This window comes from Chiloscyllium plagiosum, unplaced genomic scaffold (assembly GCF_037043375.1).
Source record: "Chiloscyllium plagiosum isolate Xiang-an unplaced genomic scaffold, Cpla_swu_hap1 HiC_scaffold_15, whole genome shotgun sequence".
NCBI lineage: Eukaryota > Metazoa > Chordata > Chondrichthyes > Orectolobiformes > Hemiscylliidae > Chiloscyllium > Chiloscyllium plagiosum.
This window is the reverse complement of record NW_028270153.1, coordinates 43,721,200-43,746,850: the sequence shown is the minus strand read 5'-3', so window position 1 is coordinate 43,746,850 and position 25,651 is coordinate 43,721,200. Positions and strand designations below refer to the sequence as shown.

Here is a 25,651-nt window from a genome sequence, read left to right as displayed (position 1 = left end):
CAAAGATTTCCACTAATAAGAAAGAAATGTACTTGCCCTACAGTTTAGAGAGAATTTAAAGAGGGTTTAATGGAACATTTTTCGAGTTCTGAGTCACATAGTCATAAAGTCATAGAATATACAGCACTGAAACAAACCCTTTGGTCCAACCCATCCATGCCGACCAGATACCCCATTTGCTAGCACTTAACCCATATCCCTCTAAACCCTTCCTATTCATATACCCATCCAGATGCCTTTTAAATGTTGCAATTGTACTAGTCTCCACCACTTCCTCTGGCAGCTTATTCCATACATGCACCAAGGTCTGTGTGATAAAGTTGTCCCTTAGGTCCCTTTTATACCTTTCCACTCTCACCCTAAACCTATGCCATCTAGTTCTGGACTCCCCATCTCTGGAAAAAAGACTTAGTCTATTTATCCTATCCATGCCCCTCATGATTTTATAAACTTCTATGAGGTCACCCCTCAGCCTCTGATGCTCCAGGGAAAACAGCCCCAGCTTATTCAGTCTCTCCCTATACCTCAAATCCTCCAACCCTGGCAACATCCTTGTATATCTTTTCTGAAACCTTTCAAGTTTCACAATATCCTTCTGATAGGAAGGAGACCAGAATTGCATGCAATATTCCAACAGTGGCCTAACCAATATCCTGTACAGCCGCAACATGACCTCCCAACTCTGATACTCAATGCTCTGACCAATAAAGGAAAGCATACCAAACGCCGCCTTCACTATCCTATCTACCTGCGACTCTACTTTCAAGGAGCTATGAACCTGCACTCCAAGGTCTCTTTGTTCAGCAACACTCTCTAGTACCTTATCATTAAGTGTATAAGTCCTGCTAAAATTTGTTTTCCCAAAATTCAGTACCTTGCAGGGACAGGTCTGAGGAAGGGTCACTTGACCTGAAATGTTCTGATTTCTCTCAGCAGTGCTGCAAGTCATAGAACATAAGATTAGATTCCCTTACAGTGTGGAAATAGGCCCTTCAGCCAACAAGTCCACACCGACCCTCCGAAGAGTAACATAACCAGACCCATTTCCCTCTGACTAATGCACCTATCGCTATGGGCAATTTAGCATGGCCAATTTACCTGACCTGCACATCTTTGGGCTACGGGAGGAAATCAGAGCACCCGAAGGAAACCCACGCAGACATGGGGAGAACGTGCAAACTCCACACAGACAGTCGCCTGAGGCTAGAATCAAACCTGGGTCCATGATGCTATGAGGCAGCAGTGCTAACCACTGAGCCACTGTGCTGACAGTACAGCCTTTCGGCCCTCATTGTTGCGCCGACCTGTGAAACCAATCTCAAGCCTATCTATCCTACACTAAACCTGCTGAGATTTTCCAGCAATTTCTATTTTTGGAACATTTGTGGATTTCAGTTATGTTGATTGCAATAGAATAAGGTCTGTGTTAATGACAATATTCTGACTCAAAGATTGAGTTTTACCAAAAATTGACTAAGTATCAAATATGGGCAGTTTCATTCACGGTTTCTCTCCAGGAATCCTCATGAGTTTTCTCACATAATTATCCAAAACTCACCTTGTCATGTATCCACCACACTCACACTATTGTGTGCTGACTAATGACGGAAGCACAGCTGGGGAGACTCAGAATTCCCATCTTTGGTCCCAAATTTAAAACCTCGGCATGCACCAGATCAAGTGCTGCCAGCCAGGAACTGCCTTTCACATTGTACATTATGGGAGAGGGGCAAAAAAAAAGTATCTGAGGGCAAATAGATGGCAAAGGTGGCACTTCATTGCAAATACCAGCTCACATTCTGAGTGTATTGGTATTGTATATCATCCCCAGTCTGAGTGACACTCATTGCAACTGCAGCTGCAAGAATTAAGCTACACAGGTTACCAGACCTTTGCACCATAGTAAATTGGAGCCCGTCTAAGAAAGAGCTAGGCTAAAGTGAGGACTGCAGTTGCTGGAGATTAGGGTCAAGAGTGCGGTGCTGGAAAAACCCTGCAGCTCAGGCAGCATCTGAGGAGCAGGAAAATTGATGTTTCGGGCAAAGCCCTTCATCAAGAATGAGAGCTACTCTTTCCTAACACCCAGCACTGCATGATATTATTCATTGTTCAATTTGGGCACTTCACATGATGGAAAACTTTCAAAGGATTGAAATGGTTGACTTCTAGTCAACAACTGCAAAAGTGAGGAACGAAAAATCCAACAAAATAAAGGTGCATTAGCTTCTGGGAACAGAAGAGCACTTTGCCTTTCAAATGTCAACAAATTTAGAGTCAGAGAATGATCCCTGTATCCAGCTCACATCTCTTGGAGCTAGGTATTAGTTATGTCCTGTCTTGTGCCCAACACTTTGAGCAAGAGGTACATCTCCTTCAGTAATGTCAGCATCCTCCTCCTTGGAAGATGGATGCCATTTTCTGAGTTCTCCAGTGTCAGTCATGTCTCCTTTAACAGCTACTCAAATTATGCAGAACACATCATGCTGGATTATGCAGCACACTCTGTGTGGATATACTTTATGCACAGACTTCACTCTACCCTACCCAAACATCAGAAAGTCATCTTCAGCAGACTTATTGCCTGCTTCATAATGGCCCTCGTAGAAGAATGGGCTACATGGTATCTATACTTGGCCTCAGTCAGGGGTAACATAATGGAGTCATCTGCCATGATCGCATAAGGTAGTCATCGTCTACCAGCAGCCATCCTTGTAAGGCATCTAGCCCTTGAAACAAAGCAGGAACATGAGAGTTCTCAAGATTACCAGCATCAGTGCAGCTCTGAGGATAACTGGTGCAAATGTTTAAGATGTTAAGATAATTACAGATGACTTGGGTGTTAATAACATAAAGCAGGAGTAGGCCATCTGGCCTTTCAAGCCTGCTCTGCCATTCAATAATATCATGGCTGATCTTTTTGTGGCCTCAGCCTCACTTGCCCATCCTCTCACTCTAACCCTTTATTCCTTTACTGTTCAAAAAATTATCTACCTTAATTTTGAAAGCATTTACTGAGGAAACCTCAACTACTTTACTGGGCAGGCAGTTCCATAGATTCACAACCCTCTTGCTGAAGAAGGTCTTCCTCAATTCCGTCCTAAATCTGCATTCCCTAATTTTGAGGCTATGCCATCTTGTCCTAATTTCACCCACCAGTGGAAACATCCTCTCTACTTCTATTTTCTCTACTCCTTTCATAATTTTATATGTTCATATAAGATCCTCCCTCATTATTCTAAACTCCAATGAATGTAATCCCAGTCTATTTAGTCTCTCCTCATAAGCCAACCCCCTCAACTCTGGAATCAACTTGGTGAACCTCCTCTGCACCTCCTTCAGTGCCAGTACATCCTTTGTCAAGTAAGGAGACGAAAACTGCATGCAGTATTCCAAGTGCAGCCTCATCCTATTTAGCTGCAATATTCCCTGCTTTTAAACTCAATCCCTTGAGCAATGAAGGAGAAGATTCCATTTGCCTTCTTAATTACCTGTTATACCTGCAGACCAACCTTCTGTGATTCATGTACAAGGACACGCAGGTCCCTCTGCATAGCAGCATGCTACAATTTTTACCATTCACATAATAGTCCTTTTTACTTTTATTCCTACCAAAATGGATTACTTCACGTTTATTAACATTGTATTCCAACTGCCAGGCCTTTGCCCACTCACTATCTATGTCCCTTTGCAAAGTTTCACAGCCCACTGTACACTTTGCTCTACTACTCATCTTAGTGTCATCTGCAAACTTTGGCACACTGTACATGGTCCCCAACCCCAAATCATCACTGTAGATTGTGAATAATTGTGGTTCCCCACTAATCACTGATTGCCAACCAGAAAAACACTCATTTATCTCCATTCTTTGCTTCCTGTAAGTTAACTAATCCTCGATCCATGTAAATACATTGCCTGTAACAGCTTACATCTTTATCTTATATAGCAGCCTTTTGTGTGGTACCTTGTTGAATGCCTTTTGATGACTCTAGATATACCACATCTGCTTGGATGCCCTTTGTTTACTGTGCTCATAATGTCTTCATAGAATTCCAGTAGGTTAGTTAAGCATGACCTGCTCTTGATGAACCCATGCTGCATCTGCCCAACGGGACAATTTCTATCTAGATTCCTTGCTATTTCTTCCTTGATAATAGCCTCAAGCATTTTCCCCACTACCCAACTTAAGCTAACCAGTCTACGATTTCCCATCTCTTAGCTACCTCTTTTTTTAAACAGTGGTATCACATTTGCTGTTTTCCAGTCTGCTGGAACTGCCCCAGAGTCCAGTGAATTTTGGAAAATTCCCATAAGTGCATTTGCTATTTGTCCCATCATCTCTTTTAGTACCCTAGGATGCATTCCATCAGGGCCAGGAGATTTGTCAACCCTTAGCTCCATTAGCTTACCCAACAGTACCTCCTTTGTGATACTGATTGTTTCCAGGCCCTCACCTACCTTCATCTCTCTTTGTCAATTACTGGCATGTTATCTGTGCCCTCCACTCCACTACTGATGAAATGACACTTCTTCCTGTTGACAAAGTCATCTGTTTTAATAATATAGGCAAAAGTGAGGACTGCAGATGCTGGAAATCAGAGTCCAGATTAAAGTGGCACTGGAAAGGCACAGCAGGCCAAGCAGCATCCGAGGAGCAGGAAAATCAACATTTCGGGCAAAAGTCCTTCATCAGGAATAAGACAGGGAGCCTCCAGGGTGGAGAGATAAATGGGAGGGGTGTGGGGCTGGTGAGAAGGTAGCCAAGAGTACAATAGGTGCCTGGAAGTGGGGATGAAGGTGATAGGTAGGAGAGGAGGGTGGAGTGGATAGGTGGGAAGGAAGAATGACAGGTGAGGGGCCCACTGATGCACCCTAGTCAAACCCACGAGATGGGTGACTGTGCTTGTGTGCAAAGTGTCTTGACGTCAGCATTCCAATAAAAGGTGTTGGTGCACTCCAAAGTGCAACAATGAAATGGAGAACTGTGGTTTAAAAGAGTCAGAGTGGAGCTTTGAGGAACAGTAAGGGTGCAATGTCAATCCATGGACAGGGAGTGTAGGTGGTTGCTGCCCATGGAGTGTGCCCTACAAGGTTGGGAACTACTGTCCAAGCTGGATGCCCTGAGGTGCAATCAGTGAGCTGGAGCTGCCAGGTAACTGCTGTGATATTCAGATTGGAATTGTGCCATCTAACTTCTCCCCAGTGCCTGCAGACAGAATTTCATAGGTGTCTGATCGACATGGGGTTTTGCAAGATTTTATAGCAAAATCAGAGTCACGCGAGACCTATCTCAACAGCAGGAGCCTCTCACACTGTCCTTGTGCTTTTGCCAAGAGAGGAGCCAAGTTTCTCACTCAACAGGTTGTTAATTAAGGGATTAAAACTAATTAAAATGTTTTATTTTGGCACAACTCACCTTGTTAACATTCAGCTTTTTCTCTTACTAAATTTGCTGAATAAGTTAGACATTGAGAAATCTCAACACAGATATCCAAACAGTCACCTAGTGATGTCAGCACACTGCTGACTGCAGAAAGCCTTAACATTATCAGGGCACAATTTATGGGCACCAGTCACGTGGACCCCTCAATCCCAAACTATGGCATCTGGCATTTACCAGCCACACACAACCATTATTACAATTCTCCAATCAACACACAGGCCACTTAGGCAGCGTGGACCTGCACTGCAGGGTACACTGGCAATTAGCATCAAAAGACTGCAGCAAGGACACTTGGTGTGTAAGGGCAGGAATCTGGCTCATGGATTGGACCAGGCTGCATCTTAGGGCAGTTCGCTGAGTGTGTAAGTATTCATTCACATAATTGCCTGCCTGCACCTCACAGCATCCCTGTTGTGCCATACTGTGCCAATGAGCACAGTCACACAAGCAGGCAGCTTGCCTTGCTGGTCAGCAGTCCTCAGTCAAGGAGGTAGGCATCTTGCTGTATGGCAATGTGCTATGTCAATCTCACACCTGCAGCATGAGCCAACAGCTTATGCTGCAAACACACTGCATGTGCAGCAAACAGGAGCCATGTATCAAACTCCTCTGGAGAAGTAGTCCTCAATGAAATGCATGGGACATTCATTAATCAGGGGTTCTGGCATAGTAAGTCAAGGGCAACTTCCAATACCAGTCCAAGGAATTGACCACGGTCAAGTGCTGGGTTGGGTGAGGTCTGTTCGGGCTCCATTTGTCTACATTCAAGGGAGAATATAATGGTCAGAACTGTAGCTCCATAATGGGTGAATTGGCCATGCTAAATTGCCCATAGTGTTAGGTGAAGGGGTAAATGTAGGAGAATGGGTCTGGGTGGGTTATGTTTCGGTAGGTCAGTGTGGACTTGTTGGGCCGAAGGGCCTGTTTCCACACTCTAAGTAATCTAATCTAATCTAATGACCAGCCTGAGGGTAAGGACTAATACAGTGGGTGAACCATCGATGAGCGGACAGCTCACTTCTCATCTGGTTTCGACTGTCACAGTGAGGTGACAAGGTCAATCTATTGGGTCTGTCCACAGAAACTAATAGGAAAGAGATTTGGGATTGGGGGATATAAGTGGCAGGATTACTGAGCAACCTATTTATAGTGATTAGGGTCTGTAGGCTGATTAGTCAATGGCTACTCACCTGATTCCCTGTCGCCATGCCTTTGGTCATGAGGGCATTGAGTGTTTGGGTAATGGTATGCAGATGTCTACTCCTCTTCTGCTGACTCTGAGAATGCCGGAGCTGACTATCTACTGCAGCCACCAACCTGTCCATGCAGGCTGTCAGAGGATGGTTCAGTAACCTGGGTGTTTCTTCCTCTGCCAGCCACAGAGCTGTGCAGTGAGGTACTCACCAGTTTGTGTTCTTGAGGCTAACGTTCCTACGAGATATCAGTACCTAAGCCTATGCTGTGTGCGGAAAGCAGCCTCGTTGATGTCTGATCTGTACTCAAGGCCTCAAAGGTCAGTGAAGTGGCTTTTAGGGGAGCCATCTCTTTCTCTGGAGAGGTGATAGACATGCAAGAGGCATCTGTACAATGAGAGAGAGGATGTTGCAGTCAATGGTTACAAGTGGTATGCAATGAATGAGATTAATAGCAGGTTTACTATGAGTGCTGCAGTAGAATACAGAATGGTGTGTTTTGATTGTGGGACATGGATGTCTCAACATCTCTGCAAGAGCAGTTCCAGTCTTCTGCTGTGAGATCAAAGATTATGTCCTTGCAGAGGCTGAGTAGTGTCATATCAGGCATAGCTCCACTCCTCCAGGCCCTTTCTGCCCATTGTGGGCTGTCTTCTCCTGGAATGAGAGAAAGGAGGGATTGTGTGAGGTGAAAGTGAGTTGCTCCATTGTTAGTGCTGGTGTAGGTGGTGGGAAGATAGTGCGATGTACTGAGGGAGTGAGAGGTAGTACAGAGACATTACTTGGTTAGTGACATGAGGTCTTGGCAAGTGGGTGAAGGAAGATGTAGGCAATAGTGGTACAGCATGAGTTTTGACAAGTAGGTGCAGTTGCAAGGATAGAATGAGCATGAAGTAGCAGAAGGAAGGAGTGTGGCATTTATCCTGGTGGAAGTGGTGGTCATTAACCTTTCTAGGGTGCTGCTTGTCATTGTTCTGCACAGTTGAGATGGTACTGACCCAAGTGGCAACCAAGCTGCCAGGATCTGTGGCACATTCTCCTCTGTTGGATCTCTGGGAAGTTGACTGCCTTTCTTTGTACCATCCCCATGCCCAGGACCTCCAGGTTGCTGTTGGGGAATCATGGGGTGAACATCCCCTTATCTGACATCTTCTGACTCTTCCCTTGACTGAGTAAAGTGGTTTCAGAATGCCACTGCTTGTCGCGGCATACAGCAGCCTGTCAAATATTGCATGGATGCTAGGGATGCTGGTCTTTCAGTAGATATCTGGTGAGTGGCAAGTTGTTCTGCGAATGATATCTGATAAGTTTGGATTGGAATTGGATTTGAGGTATGCCACGGGGCCAGGATACCCAAATAAGCAGGCATGCCTAGCAAGCAATCTCACTGGAACTAGTGGCCACTGTCCATCAAAAAAAAAACCATGCAACTCGCACTTAGCCAGAAAAACCTAGCCAAAAATGTTTCAGCCCTGAATATAAATTAATCAAGATTAGATACATAAGCATGTAAATAGTGTATGCAAATAAGTGTATGCAAATAGACATTTTACTACTCCTGAGTGAAATCCAGGTCTCATTGTTCAAAGTTTAGTTGAAGAATTAGAATGTTTTCTGTCAATGTCAAAAATCTAATTTTTCCAATCTTGCCATATTTTTCCAACTAACTCAGTACTTCCTACATATTTCAGGGGATTGGAAAACTTTGAATTGTTGATCAGTTTCCAATATAAATATAAATAAAAAGAATTTGAAAATATTTTTTGTGTAATATTGCTATTTTATTAAAGTTTGCTAAACTACTTTCTGCACTTGAATTTGTTTTCTTATTTTCTTTATTGTAATATCACTTTTCTAATTCATTACGCAGTTAGAATAGTGGATGGAAACTTTGCTATGGCTACTGCCTGGAGAGTGTAATTTGACTATACCTCTGTCACATTTTCCTGGCACCAAGCTTTTTCTAAGACATTTCCCCACAAATTTGTGGGTGGCACGGTGGCACAGTGGTTAGCACTGCTGCCTCACAGCGCCAGAGACCCGGGTTTAATTCCCGCCTCAGGCGACTGACTGTGTGGAGTTTGCACGTTCTCCCCGTGTCTGCGTGGGTTTCCTCCGGGTGCTCCGGTTTCCTCCCACAGTCCAAAGATGTGCAGGGTCAGGTGAATTGGCCATACTAAATTGCCCGTAGTGTTAGATAAGGGGTAAATGTAGGGGTATGGGTGGGTTTCGCTTCGGCGGGTCGGTGTGGACTTGTTGGGCCGAAGGGCCTGTTTCCACACTGTAATCTAATCTAATCTAAAAAAAAAATTTACACTTCTTAGAGGAGCAGATGTTTTTACACCAAAAAGTAAATTCTGTCCTTGTGTGGTAATGTTAGCTGCATGATGGCATCTCATCAGCTCATTTTAGATTCCTACAAATTTCAAACTGATGTTTTGCCAATTTAAATCAATAGATGTAAAATCCTGGAGATATGTTTCACTCTGCCTAAATTCCCAATGTCCATTCAGAGCGCAAAAGGTTCGAGTCACTAATGTGATTTGTAAAATTTAATGATTTGTTTATTTTGCTATGAAGTAAGTTAAATAAATCTTAATTTGTTTTAAGAAATGTAATTATTGTTTAGTAACCGACAGTATATCAGATTTGGATATACTTTGTCTTTCATTTAGGTCAAAGTATTTTTAAAGTTGAAGCCACGGATAAAGATGAGATAAAGCATCCTAACTCAATTATTTCATACTATCTTGTTTCTGAACCGGAATCACCAACTGGAAGGATGTTTGCTATTGACCAAGAAAATGGAACAATTACTCTTAAAAATTGCTTAGATTATCAGGTGTGGCAAATATTGGTTGGATTTATTTTGAATATGTGGGCTGTCATGTATAATCTCCCTTCAGAGTCATGAAAAATATACCTTCTGACAAGGAATTGTGAGCAGTGATATTATGCAAAACATAACTGGTCTTTGAAACATGATGAAATCTTGAGGGTCAATGCTTGAGTAGCTATGCTGTGACTTCTTTGACAAGCATTTGTCTGTTAAATATCATCCAGTCAATGTTAATGTGGCAATTATAGACAACGCTTAAATTTCCATGCAAAAGTGTTAAGCATATTTAGAGTAGATTTGTTCAACACTGCTGAAAGATTGAAAACAAAACTGTTAGAAATTACTTTAGCTTGATTGATCTGAAAATTAGAAATTTCTTCTTGCTAAATTCAGTGAGATATAAAACAGTTTAATTGACTACATTTTTACTGATGTTTGATTTTAGAAAATCACCTCATACAAACTTCTCATTCGAGCTCGGGACAATGGTCCTCAAATTCAACATTCTTCCACAGCCACAGTAATTGTTAATGTGAATGACAGAAACAATAACCCTCCTACCTTTATCAGTCACACTGTAAGTACTGATGGTTAAGGACATTTTGGGCATATTAACTTTTGTCAATCAGTTATTTTCATGATGCAATGTCGATGTCCATGCAGACTTGATGGGCTGAAGGGTCTCTTCTGTATTGTATGATTCTATGTTTCTAAGATGCGATATAGCTTTCATGGAATTTGGGCGTGGAATGCCTTGCCTGCTAATGTAGTTAACTCAGCCACATTAGTGAGATTTAAACAATTCTTGGATAAGCACATGGATGATGATGGGAAAGTGTATGGAGATGAGCTTAGGCTAGTTCACAGGTCAGCGCAGCATCAAAGGCTGAAGGGCCTGTTCTGCGCTGTGTTGTTCTATGTTCTATGTAAACAGATTTCCGCAATGTACTTGTAACTTAACAGGGATTAACAAGTCATGAAATAAAACTGTTGAGTATTGCAATGATACAAGTACTTTAGAAATACGTCAGAATGATCTTGAAAGCTCTGTACAGAAATGGAATTGGTGCTTTCTGTGCAGAGTTTTAAATCTCAAGTTGAAACCACAGAGGTAATTTTTTTGTGTGGATATTGTCAATTTAATTAAAATCACTGCAATTTGTATACATTTATTTCAGTTTCACTAAAATCAAGCAATGTCACATCTTTAATTTTCAGGCCTCAGCAACTGTGTCTGAAAATAATGTTATGGCAGTTATACTGAAAGTAAAGGTAAGTGATGGAGACCAACCTAATACCCCAGGTTGGAAAGCAAAATATACCATTATACATGGGAACGAAAAGGAGAATTACAAGATTGATACTGAACCAGATACAAACAATGGAATTCTGTTGCTGATAAAGGTATGCATTGTAATTAAGCTCTCTTCCTTATTCAGAATAAATAGACACTTTGAAAACATTGTACTTCCTAAGCATTACCCTCATCTCTCCCTCTCATCTCAGTTTCATGAGTGAGTTTCTCCCTGAGAATACTCCATGAGAGTATTTCCTCATCAGCTGCTACAGTCAAATTTGTCTCTCTCACAACTTCTTTATCTATCTCAGCTGAGCCAAGGGCTCAGTAAGGGTCAAATTGGTTGTCCTTTTTAATAAAAGCTACATTGGTACAATGACATAGGGAGAAGTCTAATTTGAGGGATTCAAACACTGTGGTCCAGTAAACATGGATATGGATTTTAGAAGTGACACCAAGTTCAAGTAGTTTGGAGTGGAAAAAGAGGTAAGAGGTGAAGGTTTGCAGAGACAGAGTCATTAGGGCTTTTGTTTCATCATAACATTAGTAGCAACAGATTTGAAAGGAAGGTGTAAAATGCCTCAGAAGAGAGCGCCATTATCAATGCAAGCTATTATAAAGGACAGGAAAGGAAATAAGGTAGCAGTTTACTGGCCATAGGGTCAAGGTAGCAGGTGTTGGGTCTTGTAAATAGGAAGAACTCGGAGATGGCTTGAGTTGAGATGAGAGAGAAATGAGAGAAAAAAAAGCAAATTCAGGGCCAAAACAGATGGAACTCTGCAGGATGCTTGCTCCTGTGGAGAAAGTAGAAAGACAACAGGGGGAGCTGAATAGAACAAAGAACAAAGAGCAGTGCACCGCAGGAAGAGGCCCTTTGGCCCACCGAGACTGCACTGACACATGATGTCTTTCTACACTAAAGCCTTTTGCCTGTACACTGTCTGTATCCCTTTATTATCTGTGTATTCATATATCTGTCAAGATGCCTCTTAAATATTGCGATTGTATCTACTGCACCACCTCCTCTGGCAGCACATTCCAAGCACTTACCACCCTCTGTACAAAAAACTTGCTTCTCACACCTCCTTTAAATGTATACCCTTTTACCATAAACTAATGTCACTGACATTGCTATCTTGGGTAAAAGACTCTGACTATCCAATATATCTATGTCTCACATTATTTTGCAAACTTCTATCAGGTCGGCCATTATCTTTTGACATTCAAATGAAAACAAACCAAGTTTGTCCAATCTGTCCTCATAGCTACTACTCCCCAAACCAGATAGCATCCTCGTAAACCATTTCCGTACCTTTCCCAAAGCCTCCACCTCCTTCTGGTGGTGTGGTGATCAGAGCTATATGCAATATTCCAAATGTGCTCTTATTAAAGTTCTAAACAGCTGCAACACGACTTGCTGATTTTTATACTGTTGGTGCTACTAAGAGTTCTGCCATTTACTGTATACTACCCTCCAGCATTAGATGTCTCATATTTGTGCAGATAGTCTTATTCTTAGCAATAAGGATGTTTTAGTGTCTCTGGCAGTTCTTAGAGGTGACAGTGGTTGAAGTACCAGAGAAAAGATAAAGGTTTTCAGTAAGGAAAATAAGATAGGGAAGATCTTTAGTGGGCGGCACGGTGGCACAGTGGTTAGCACTGCTGCCTCGCAGCGCCAGAGACCCGGGTTCAATTCCCGACTCAGGCGACTGACTGTGTGGAGTTTGCACGTTCTCCCCGTGTCTGCGTGGGTTTCCTCCGGGTGCTCCGGTTTCCTCCCACAGTCCAAAGATGTGCAGGGCCAGGTGAATTGGCCATACTAAATTGCCCGTAGTGTTAGATAAGGGGTAAATGTAGGGGTATGGGTGGGTTTCGCTTCGGCGGGTCGGTGTGGACTTGTTGGGCCGAAGGGCCTGTTTCCACACTGTAATCTAATCTAAATCTAAAATCTTTACAGTCCAAAATAATCCGGGAGTAATTAGCAATTTTGATAGAGAAAATCAGGACTGTACTTTCAGCTGATGAGACACAAAACTCTGGAATTCACTTCCTAAATATCTCTGCTTTTCCACCTCTCTTTCCTCTTGTATAATGCTTCTTCAAAATGAAGCTTTTTGTCACTTTTCCTATGATCTCTGGTTTGTGTTATAAGGAGAGGCTGGATAGGTTGGGATTTATTTCCCTGGAGCGTAGGAGGCTGAGGGGTGAATTAAGTTTATAAAATCAAGAGGAGCATGGATAGGGTAAATAAACAAGGTCTTTTCCTAAGGCTGTGAGAGTTCAAAACTAGAGGGCAAAAGTTTAGGGTGAGAAGGTAAAGACTTAAAAGGGACCTGAGGGGCAATGTTTTCACACAGAAGGTGTTTTATATATGGAATGAGCTGGCAGAGGAAGTGATAGAGGCTGATACAATTACAACATTTAAAAAACCTTTGGACAGGTGCATGGAAAGGAAAGGTTTAGGGGGCTATGGGCCAAATGCAGGAAAATTGGACTAGTTCAGTTTAGGAAACTGGTCAGCATGGATGAGTTGGGCTGAGGGGTCTATTTCCGTGCTGTATGACTCTATGACTCTACCTCCTTTTGTAGCGCTGAGTCAGGTGTTGCTTCATTATGTTGCCATGAAGTGCCTTGAGACATTTGTTACATTTAAGCCACAATATGAAAGCAAATTGCCATTGTATCAGGACTATTCTTTATAAATTATTGGAAGTTATATTAATTGTAAATACTTTTTAAGGCAAGAGGCATTGTTGGAAGGAATACCCCCACTAAGAGTCACCATCTGACTCTTCACGCTCTGCTGTGCTACTGTCAGTGCTTCAATAGTCTTCTCAGTAATGAGAGATCTCTTGACTCCACAGCGTGTTCATCCTTTACTTAGCCTCTAATGTATGTACAAAGCTATGAAAATTGCACCAAACTGCTTCACTGCATTAATTCTTCAGCATTTAGATTATGAGCATGGTCGAGAAAGAATACTTCAGATTGCTGTTGAAAATGAAGAACCATTATTTACCTGTCCTGGCACGAATATTGATTTGCGTACTTCAGAATCACAGATAATGACAGTAAATATCAATGTATTGGATGAAAATGATCCACCGCTTTTTGACCCTGCTGAAATATTAGTCAAACTTAAAGAAGGTCTTCTACCTGAAGTTGTGCTGGGGAGAATGAATGCCACAGATCCTGATAATATATTTAAAAACCATATCAGGTAGGTGAAGGTGAAAATACAACTCCCATTTTATTAGAAATACAATGTTCAAGGTTCTGTAAACCTATTGGAGATTTGAATAGGTTTTGTGGATTTATGTCTCCTGCTTACAGAATGTAGTCATGGAGTCATGAATTCACCCTCTTGCAATCTTACCTCACTATGCAATGAAGAGTTGTATAGACAACATCGATATCAAGCTTATGCACAAGTGAAGTTTAAGGACTGGTTCCCATTTACAATGAAATACTAGTCATCAGTTAGCAATGGAAACATTACCGATCTGATATAGGGACCACTGAATATTAGCACAGTATTTGAAAGGATGGATAATTAATGCATATGATGAACCAAGTAATGTAGTTCTGACAATAATTTGTTCTGTGAATGACTATCTCTTTGTGAAAAACTAGCCAAAAGGTCAGACGATTTAACTGTTATCAATTTTTCTGTATGTACTACATGCACATGCTTGCAAGTCACTAAGTATGGAACAGAGGGATCAGTTGCCACACTACACCAACACTTCCTCACAGACTCTTCTGGTTTCTTTTCAGTTTTTGTCAAAGCCTTCCACTTTCTCATTCAGCCCTGTCAAAATCACTGAAATGTATGAAATATATTTTGAACTACTTTAAAGTCTATAAGAATATTTTACCTGCAATATAACCATTGCTTTTTAGTTTCAGCTGTGCTGGAATTCACTAGGCTAGTCATCCATAGAAAGTTTAAGCTGGGAATTCGTGAAAATCAATGAATTTCAAATCGTGCATGGAGTTCAATTCATTTTATAGTAGGTTAATTTTGTATAAACATCTAGATATTAGCAAGGGATTACAAAATTAATCCAAATATTTTGATCTAGATGCAACTACTCATCTACAACCAAGAGTAATCATTCATAATTTGAGCTACTTGTCAGACTTTCTGCATCCTCATGCACTAACTGCTGTAATGTGCAGATGTGCTGGATTTCTCAAGTAAGTAGCAGGGTCAATCTGAAAGCTATGATAGTTCAAACAACACTACTCCAATTGGCTTAGTCCTTCATAAGAGCAAGAAGGAACCAATGTAGATTTGACTAATTGCCCACATTCCAAATGAATTACAGTGCACTATAAATCTTACACCTGTCCTGCCTTGGATAAGGGACTTCCTTCTGGATTAGTGGTGCTGGAAGAGCACAGCAGTTCAGGCAGCATCCAAGGAGCAGCGAAATCAACGTTTTGGGCAAAAGCCCTTCATCAGGAATAAAGGCAGAGAGCCTGAAGTGTGGAGAGATAAGCTAGAGGAGGGTGGGGGTGGGGAGAAAGTAGCATAGAGTACAATAGGTGAGTGGGGGAGGGGATGAAGGTGATAGGTCAGGGAGGAGTGTGGAGTGGATAGGTGGAAAAGGAAATAGGCAGGTAGGACAAATCCAGACAAGTCATGGGGACAGTGCTAAGCTGGAAGTTAGGAACTAGGGTGAGGTGGGGGAAGGGGAAACGAGGAAACTGTTGAAGTCCACCTTGATGCCCTGGGGTTGAAGTGTTCCGAGGCGGAAGATGAGGCGTTCTTTCTCCAGGCGTCTGGTGGTGAGGGAGCAGCGGTGAAGGAGGCCCAGGATCTCCATGTCCTCGGCAGAGTGGGAGGGGGAGTTGAAATGTTGGGCCACAGGGCGGTGTGGTTGATTGGTGACCCGGAGATGTTCTCTAAAGCACTCTGCAAGGAGGTGCCCAGTCTCCCCAATGTAGAGGAGACCGCATCGGGAGCAACGGACACAATAAATGATATTAGTGGATGTGCAGGTAAAACTTTGGTGGATGTGGAAGGCTCCTTTAGGGCCTTGGATAGAGGTGAGGGAGGAGGTGTGGGCGCAGGTTTTACAGTTCCTGCGGTGGCGGGGAAGGTGCCAGGATGGGAGGGTGGGTTGTAGGGGGGCGTGGAACTGACCAGGTAGTCATGGAGGGAACGGTCTTTGCGGAAGGCGGAAAGGGGTGTGGAGGGAAATATATCCCTGGTGGTGGGGTCTTTTTGGAGGTGGTGGAAATTTCGGCGGATGATTTGGTTTATGCAAAGGTTGGTAGGGTGAAAGGTGAGCACCAGGGGCGTTCTATCCTTGTTGTGGTTGGAGGGGTGGGGTCTGAGGGCGGAGGTGCGAGATGTGGACGAGATGTGTTGGAGGGCATCTTTAACCACATGGGAAGGGAAATTGCGGTCTCGAAAGAAAGAGGCCATCTGGTGTGTTCTGTGGTGAAACTGGTCCTCCTGGGAGCAGATATGGCGGAGGCGGAGGAATTGGGAATACGGAATAGCATTTTTGCAAGAGGTAGGGTGTGAAGAGGTGTAATCTAGGTAGCTGTGGGAGTCGGTGGGTTTGTAAAAAATGTCAATGTCAAGTCGGTCGTCATTAATGGAGATGGAGAGGTCCAGGAAGGGGAGGGAGGTATCAGAGATGGTCCAGGTAAATTTAAGGTCAGGGTGGAATGTGTTGGTGAAGTTGATGAATTGTTCAACCTCCTCGCGGGAGCACGAGGTGGCGCCAATGCAGTCATCAATGTAGCGGAGGAAGAGGTGGGGAGTGGTGCTGGTGTAATTACGGAAGATCAACTGTTCTACGTAGCCAACAAAGAGACAGGCATAGCTGGGGCCTATACGTGTGCCCATGGCTACCCCTTTGGTCTGGAGGAAGTGGGAGGATTCGAAGGAGAAATTGTTAAGGGTGAGGACCAGTTCGGCCAAATGAATGAGAATGTCGGTGGAAGGGTACTGTTGGGGACGTCTGGAGAGGAAAGAACGGAGGGCTTGGAGGCCCTGGTCATGGCGGATGGAGGTGTAGAGGGATTGGATATCCATGGTGAAGATGAGGTGTTGGGGGCCGGGGAAACGGAAGTCTTGGAGGAGGTGGAGGGTGTGGATGGTGTCTCGAATGTATGTGGGGAGTTCCTGGACTAGGGGGGATAGGACAGTGTCGAGGTAGGTAGAGATGAGTTCAGTGGGGTAGGAGCATGCTGAGACAATAGGTCGGTCTGGGTGGTCAGGCTTGTGGATCTTGGGAAGGAGGTAGAACCAGGCAGTGCGGGGTTCCTGGACTATGAGGTTGGTAGCTGTGGGTGGGAGATCTGAGGTGATGAGGTTCTGTACGGTCTGGGAGATGATGGTTTGGTGATGGGGCATGGGCTCATGGTCGAGGGGGGCAGTAGGAAGAGGTGTCCTCGAGTTGACGTTTGGCTTCAGCGGTGTAGAGGTCAGTGCGCCAGACTACCACTGTGCCCCCATTATCCGCTGGCTTGATGGTGAGGTTGGGATTGGAGCAGAGGAATTGGAGGGCTGCGCATTGTGAGGGTGAGAGGTTGGAGTGGGGGAGGGGTGTAGACAGGTTGAGGCGGTTAATGTCCCAGCGGCAGTTGGAAATGAAGAGGTCGAGGGCAGGTAATAGGCCAGTGCGGGGTGTCCAGGTGGATGCAGTGTGTTGGAGGTGGGCGAAGGGGTCCTCGGAAGGTGGGCGGGAGTCCTGATTGTGAAAGTAAGCTTGGAGGCGACGGAAGGATTGTTTGACGTCACGGCGTGTATTAAATTAATTGATGCGTGGACAGAGGGGAATGCAGGTGAGTCCTTTGCTGAGGACTGATCGTTCTTCCTCAGTGAGGGGGAGGTCTGGAGGGATGGTGAAAACCCGGCAGGGCTGGGAGCTGGGATCTGGTGTGGGTGTGGAGCTGGGAGTGGGGGCGGAACCTGTAACTGGAGTGGGTGTGGTGGTGGGGGAAATGGGGGTGGAGTCATGAGCAGGGGTAGTGTTCCCCTCAGGGTTCTGGGGGGTGGGGATCGTGACAGTGAGGTCTGTAGGGGACGTGTCAGCAGAATGCAGGTGAGTGGCGCTGGTGGGGGCGGAAGTGGTGGTGACCACGGCAGTAGGGGTGGCGGAAGTCACTGAGCATGCGGCATCATCGATGATGTGAGGGGTGGAAGTGATGTCACGTGTGATGCATGATGAATTGTGAAGAGTGGAAGTAGTTGTGGGAGTGGCCCTGATGGGGGCGGAAGTGACATCAATCAGCGTGGGGGTGGCAGCCGCATGGCTAATGGCATCCGAGTAGTTTCCAAGGCCAGGGGAATCTTCAGGAATGTTTGAGGAGCGCTGGTTATGGAGGTGGGTAGATAAAAGTTTGTCATACTTACAGTTTTTGATGTTTGAGATGTTTTCACGGGACGGTGTGGTTGATTGGTGCGGGTGTCCTGGAGATGTTCCCTAAAGCACTCTGCCCTTACATGGAGGTCCTGGGCCTCCTTCACCACCGCTCCCTCACCACCAGATGCCTGGAGGAAGAACGCCTCATCTTCCACCTCAGAACACTTCAATCCCAGGGCATCAAGGTGGACTTCAACAGTTTCCTTATTTTCCCTTCCCCCACCTCACCCTAGTTCCTAACTTCCAGCTCAGCACTGTCCCCATGACTTGTCTGGATTTGTCCTACCTGCCTATCTCCTTTTCCACCTATCCACTCCACCCACTCCTCCCTGACCTATCACCTTCATCCCCTCCCCCACTCACCTATTATACCCAATGCTACTTTCTTCCCTCCCCCTTCCCTCCTCTAGCTTATCTCTCCACGCTTCAGGCTCTCTGCCTTTATTCCTGATGAAGGGCTTTTGCCCAAAACGTTGATTTCGCTGCTCCTTGGATGCTGCCTGAACTGCTGTGCTCTTCCAGCACCACTAATCCAGAATCTGGTTTCCAACATCTGCAGTCATTGTTTTTACCTCATAAGTGACTTCCTCTCAATTTGTGAATATTCAATGAGGACACCCATCTTTCAAAACTAAAATGGATTGTTTTCCTTTTACACAATACTCTGTGACTCAGGTCCATGGCAATGCAGTTGTACTCACCTTTACAGAGCCTTATAAAAAGAATGAAACTAGACAGCCTGGCACCAGCCAAGATACGAAAAACAACAACAGCACACCTGTCAACCCGGCAAAGATCTTTTTACTGCATCTGGGCCTTGTGCCAAAACTGGGAGAGCCGTCCCCTAGATTAGATAAGCAATGCATGTAGTAGAGGTTTCCATGGAATTATGTCTTACAGATGAATACTTAGATACCACCATCACTATCCCTGGTTATATCTATATCAATGCGAGGAGCAGCAACTGGTTTACCTAAAGATGAGGTGTCAGCCTGGTGAAGTTTCAGTACAGAACTACTTGCAGGTCAAAGAGATAATCAGCATGTAATAGACAACTGGACAACATCCAGGCTTGGGTTGCTAAATGGTAAATAACATTCATGTCAAATAAATACCAGTGAAGGACTATTTCCAACAAAAAAGAATGTAGCCATTGTCCTTTAACAGTCAATGGCATTAGCATTGCTAAATTCTCCATTATCAACATCTTTGAGTGATTTACCTGAAACTAATCTATAGACCAGCCATATATACACTGCGGCTATAGCGCAGGCCTGAGATTGGGGGTTCTGTGGTGAGTAACTCACCTTTTGACTTCTCATTGCTTGTCCACTATGACGAGGCACGAGTCAGGAACATGATGGAATACTCTTCATACCTGGATAAGTGTAGTTTCAACTCATGAAACTTTGACACCATCCAAACAAAGCAGATGTCTAACATTATCAAGATTTTCTCCCTCCACCACTGATATACAATGGCAGCAGTGTGTACCACCTACAAAATGCACTGCAACAACTTAACTAGGCTCCTTAGACAGCACTTTCCAAACCTGTGACCTCCATCACCTTGAAGGTCAAGGGCAGCAGACAAATGGAACTCCACCACATGCATGCAAACTACATCAAGCCAGGAACCTTCCTTAGAGCAGCTGGAAGTTTCTTCACTGGGATGGGAATAGGATTGTGCAGACATGTGTTCAGTTAGTGGTGAGAGTCACTGCTGTGCCATTGATCACAATTCCAGGCAAATGAATGAGATGAGGGTGTGGAATGATGTCCTGATTGGCATTCCTGGTTTCCTGCCCAAAGGATAACAATGTGTTATGGCGGTCAGGAGATGATGGCTAATTTCATCGCTATGGCCATTACCCATATTCTTAGCAGTGCACAGGGAACAGTGGAACTCTGAGGAATTTGACAATAGCATGTGGATGGTTGAAGAGTGGGCACAAAATCCCTCAAAAATATTAAGCTCAAAGATAATAAATTGTAAACTAAAATCCAATGCCTTAACATAAACTGCCTGTGTTGTGTGAAGAGGTTGGGAGTGAGGTGGTCAGAGTGGATTCAATGATGCATAAAATTAATCATAATCCTCTTCATTCTACAGAGACGTCACTGTATAAGTTAATACATTACATTTAGCTAAGACGGTAAAATCAAATGTTCTTCCTTTATTACATTTTCTTTTCAAGGTATGTAAAAGCATATGATCCTGGTGAACTAGTTTCTGTGGATAAAGTGACTGGTATTGTCACAACGTTGAAAGAATTGGATCGAGAAGCACCCTATATGAATGGAAGTGTTTATGATATTATTATTCATGCAGTTGATGATGGCAAGTGATATTTAAAATGACTTTAATAATTCAGATGTTTTAATGATGCTTTTCAACTGTTTTGGTGAGATATCCAAATCTCTGATTCAAGATGAATATTTGTCATTATAATGCATAGAGTATCTTTAATCTATGGTTTCAAATACTGCTTTACTGGTTAAAATAGCTGACAATAAACATCAGTGGTTTCGGTGTTCCCACAGCTTCTTCTCTCTTAGGACAATAGTTTGCACAGCAGTAGTCAACTCTGTGCAAAGCATCACCTGTTATGGTTCAGGAGACTGCCATTGCAGTCTCTGCTACATTTGCTCCTGATGAGGACAGCAGACAGGGAAGGTGCCTAATGCAATGGTGTCTATTTCCTCTGGGTGCTCTTCTCAATATACTGAGTTTTCATTTTCTGCTCACCTCCTTTCATGCCTTACAAACAGTTAACCTCCAAAGATCATAGCTATCAATGACTGTGTCCAGTTGGCAGTGCATATGCAGGCAACCCTTTGGCTGAGATATGAACAATTAGGGTGAGGTTATGACCCAGTGGCCAGTTCACTATGCAGAAGGTCTTTGGGTATGGGGTCATCATCCATTTGATGAACATAGCCAAGACAGTGCAGACATCATTGTCTTAGCATTGTGCGCATGCGGATGGAATTAGCATGTTCCAGGATCTCTGAATTGGTTACTTTCAACAGTTATTGAGGACGTCTGTCACAACAATGGTGGAAATAATTTAGTCTTTTGCCATGCTTGGCATGTGTGGCCCATGTCTTGGTATTGTAGAGGAATTGATTAAAGATGCAAGCTTGGTAGGCTCACAGTTTGGTGTACTCAGTGAAGGTACTGATGCTCTATACTCTGTTATTTAGTTGGACATACAGCTTTTGCAATGCATGTATTGATATCTGTGATTGCATAGCCAAATTTCAGTACCTAATTGTCAATGCTGATAAATAGCGGTGTGGGATAGATGGTGATATGGCAACAAACTGGACCATGATATATGTTTTTATAGTGCTAGTAATTGAAACAAGCTTTTTATAGGCATGAGAAAGCTATTCTATTAATTGTAATAGTATTCATACCGAGGAACACCTTCTATAAGCATGACCAGTCTTTATTCTTTCCCTATTTGATTTATTATTGGTTTTAAAAATGTTTGAAAAAAATATTTATACAGAGGAAGAGAAGATTATTGCAAGGGAGCAGTTTCCCAATTAAAAGTAAGATAAGTTCATTCAACTGTAATAGAACTGTACAATTTTTGCTGTCATCTCAAAGAAGAAATACCATAGTAAAATGGGTTAGCACTTTCCCATTAAGTGTCTCACGGGTTGAATATTGGAAGTGAGTGAATACTGTAATTTCATGCATTTTTCCACTAAGCACATTAAGTTTTCTGATCCATTTATCGTAATAAGACATTGTACACAAAACTGATGGAACATTTTTGTTTGGAAACTGAAAACAGGAACTTGTCAATCAATAATTGAAGTTATTCTTATAAAATGCATTTAGTAACTGTGATACTTGCAATCTCTTTAAAAAAAGGGAATTAATATGGATATATTTGTGTAAATTTCTCTTCATTTTAGGTGTGCCACCTTTGACTGGAACAGCCACTCTGCACTTACACTTGTCAGATGTTAATGACAATGCACCATATATAGTGAACAACAATCAACATATGTGCACTAATGGCAATGCGCGATCCATCAATATTATGGCAGCAGATGATGATGAAAATCCATTCAGTGGTCCATTCACATTTGAACTAATGGATACCAAAGTATTTGGAAAGAAGATGTGGAAATTATCAACAGCATATGGTGAGTGTTCTTAAAGCTTTCAAGATGAGAGTTATGATTCAGAGATGCCGGTGTTGGACTGGGGTGTACAAAGTTAAAAATCACACAACACCAGGTTATAGTCCAACAGGTTTAATTGGAAGCACACTAGCTTTCGGAGCGATGCTCCTTCATCAATCACCTGATGAAGGAGTGTCGCTCCGAAAGCTAGTGTGCTTCCAATTAAACCTGTTGGACTATAACCTGGTGTTGTGTGATTTTTAAAGATAAGAGTTGATAGTGAAGCAGAACTTGAAATTTTCACTTATATTCCCATCATTGTTCCTCAGTTTACTTATTGATAGTAATTAATGTATTGAAATCCTTGTGTTGTATGCTCAGAAGACATTCAACTGGTATAAGTGTATATTGTTTTGATAATAGTATTTCTCCTCTTTTGCAAAACAATCCTTTCATCATTGTAAATTACTACTCCATCGCCATCTACCCTTGAATTTCTTATTCTTTTAGCGTCAGCCAGAGAATTCCCTTTAATGACTACTCATCTTGCTCTTGCACCTTTTACCTCTGATATACTGTGAAGATTGATTCTTGGTCCCTTCCTATTTCTCAGCTAAATGCTTCCTTAGTAATACTGTTCCAGAATATATCATGAGTTTCCACCTGAACAGGTTTTGGGAGTAAGGCTATTTGGTTATACTAGAGGCGGGGTGCCAGGGTTGACAATTGAATAATTTTCAGGATGCAGGAGGTCATGAATGACGTCAAGGGCCATGGTTTGGAGACAATATCTTTGCATTGTTCGAGGATTGGTTGGCAGATGTGTGGCAGAGGATAGGAGTGAATAGATCGCTTCAGGCTGTGGCTAGTTAGGAGCAATGTTTGAGCCCTCAGCAATTTACAATTTATGCGGTTATGTGGACAGGACACTGAGTGTGGTGTGTCCAGACCTATGGGCAATGTAGGACTGGATGGGGGGAGTGGTGCTGGTCTGTGGAGAAAATAAATTGAGGCTGCAGGCGACATGTTAAACATCTTTCAGTTGCTTGGCGAAAGAAGAGACCAGACTTCAAATTTTACTCCGCTTTAGAATTACTCATGAAGTGAGATATCACAAGTGTATGGCTCATAACTCAACAACCCATTACCAGTGTTCCATTCATAGGTAAACAAGTCATTGTCCAAGTAGTGACAAACTCCAACCTTATACATGAAGAAGGGCTCATGCCCGAAACGTCGATTCTCCTGCTCCCTGGATGCTGCCTGACCTGCTGTGCTTTTCCAGCAACACATTTTCAGCTCTGATCTCCAGCATCTGCAGTCCTCACTTTCTCCTCCAACCTAATACACCCTACTTTAATTAACAGAGTGGCTGGTTTATGGTGAGGTGAATGGGCTATAATGTCAACAGACATGAGGTTATTCTCTTTGTGGAGGGAAATCGAGGAGTAGGAAATTTTTAATGATGAGAGAATGGGCAGTGTTATTTGGTAGAGCCTACACATCCTTTTGGTGGCATGGTGGCTCAGTGCTGCCTCACAGCGCCAGGGACCCAGGTTCAATTCCAGCCTCAGGCGACTGTCTGTATGGAGTTTGCACATTCTCCCTGTGTCTGCGTGGGTTTCTTCCAGGTGCTCTGGTTTCCTCCCACAATCCAAAGATGTGGAGGTTAGGTGAATTGGCCATGCTAAATTGCCAATAGTGTAGGTTATTAGTCCAGGGGTAAATGTGTAAGGGAATGGGTCTGGGTGGGTTACTCTTCGGAGGGTCGGTGTGGACTTGTTGGGCCAAAGGGCCGGTTTCCACACTTTAGGGATTGTAATTATGCATGAGTCCCAGGGTTTGACAGGTAGCTGCCATAGGTGGTTTAGATGGTGGATATTGTGAAGAGACCATGAGCAAACAAAACCTTTACTCAATGTAATTTATCATAATGAGAAGTGAATTCATTGAAACATAAGATTCTTAAGTCCCTTGGTAGTACGGATACTGAGGAATATTTCCCAAACCTGGAGCACTGAGAATCAGTGTCACAGTCTCAGAGTAAGAGGTTGGCCATTTGGGACTTAGAGGTGGGCAGAGCTTTTGTCACTCAGTGGGTTGTGGAATTTACATGCAGCATCCCAAAGAGGGCTGTGGCCACTCTGTTGTTGTGTATTTAAAACGGAACAATAGAATTTTGGATACAAAGGGAATGAAAGAATATGGAATTGTGTTGGAAAATGGAGCTGAGATATAAATCCATGATGATCATAGTAACTGATGGAGGATACTCCAAGAAAGGCTGAATCTACATCTTATGTTTATACAATTATGATTCCCAGCCCTATCATCTCTCTCAACAATCTCTGAATTGTTGCTACATTCACTGGAAATCAGCACTGGCTGAGCATAAACTTATTCCAATTAAATAAAGGGAATTTTGAAGCCATTGTGTTCAGTCCCAAGGCAAACTACCTATCCATCAACTCCATTCCTCTCCATGACAACTGTTTGAGGTAGGACCAGAACCTTGGTGTGGTATTTAACACCGTGATAAGTTTTGAATCACATCTTCTATCAATAAGGATAGAAGGGGGACCTCTTAGGACCTTCATAACATGCCTGACTCTTCGCAGTTTCCGTTCGTCTGCTTCTGAAATCTTCATCTCTCTTTTCTTATCTCTAGACTTGACCATTTTACCACTTCTAGGCATATTCTAATCAGTGGAACTTTAAGCTCATTCAAATCCCTGTTGCATAAAAAGTCTGCACTTCTCCATTTCCAGCCTCTTGAGCATTCCCAATTTATGACCATGTTTTTCAATTGTCAATCTTTTGAATCCCTCACTAAATGTCTCTATCCCTCTTCACTTTAAGACTCCTCAAAACCTACCTCTTCAATCAAATGTTTGGTCACCTGACCTAATACCTCCTTATGAGGCTTGATTGATAGCTCCACTATAAAGTGCTTTGAGATGCTTTATTATTGAAAAAGGCACATTCAATTTACAAATTGGTGTTGTGGTATAATGTATAAAGTTCAGTTTTATTCATTGACTGTGCTCTGTGTTCAGGCACATCTTCACAGCTTATGAGTCTGCAGGATCCCTTACCAGGAGTTTATGCAGTGCCTTTCAAGATCCATGATCGACAAGGAATTAGTAATGTGAATGTATTGAATTTGCGTGTTTGTCACTGCCCAGATGAGGTTGAATGTGAAAGCCTGGAAATCCATAGATCCATTGGCGTTGGCACAGCCATTGGTGTTGTGTTTGCCTCATTGTTATTACTGCTTCGTAAGTATACAAATATCCTGGATCTCTCATTTACAGTCAGTTCAAATATAAATTCCAAATAATTTAAGCTT

General features: G+C 43.1%; 1 protein-coding gene across 1 annotated transcript in view; it reads left to right on the top strand.

The window, feature by feature from the left end:
• The window catches only part of LOC122559908 (cadherin-like protein 26), a 47,975-nt gene that overhangs the window by 12,307 nt on the left and 10,017 nt on the right, over positions 1-25,651 (top strand). The window contains 7 exon segments of the mRNA XM_087994614.1: positions 9,309-9,475; positions 9,918-10,049; positions 10,691-10,876; positions 13,718-13,989; positions 20,355-20,497; positions 22,090-22,323; positions 25,359-25,580. Of these exon segments, the coding sequence (XP_087850740.1) occupies positions 9,309-9,475; positions 9,918-10,049; positions 10,691-10,876; positions 13,718-13,989; positions 20,355-20,497; positions 22,090-22,323; positions 25,359-25,580 (1,356 nt within the window).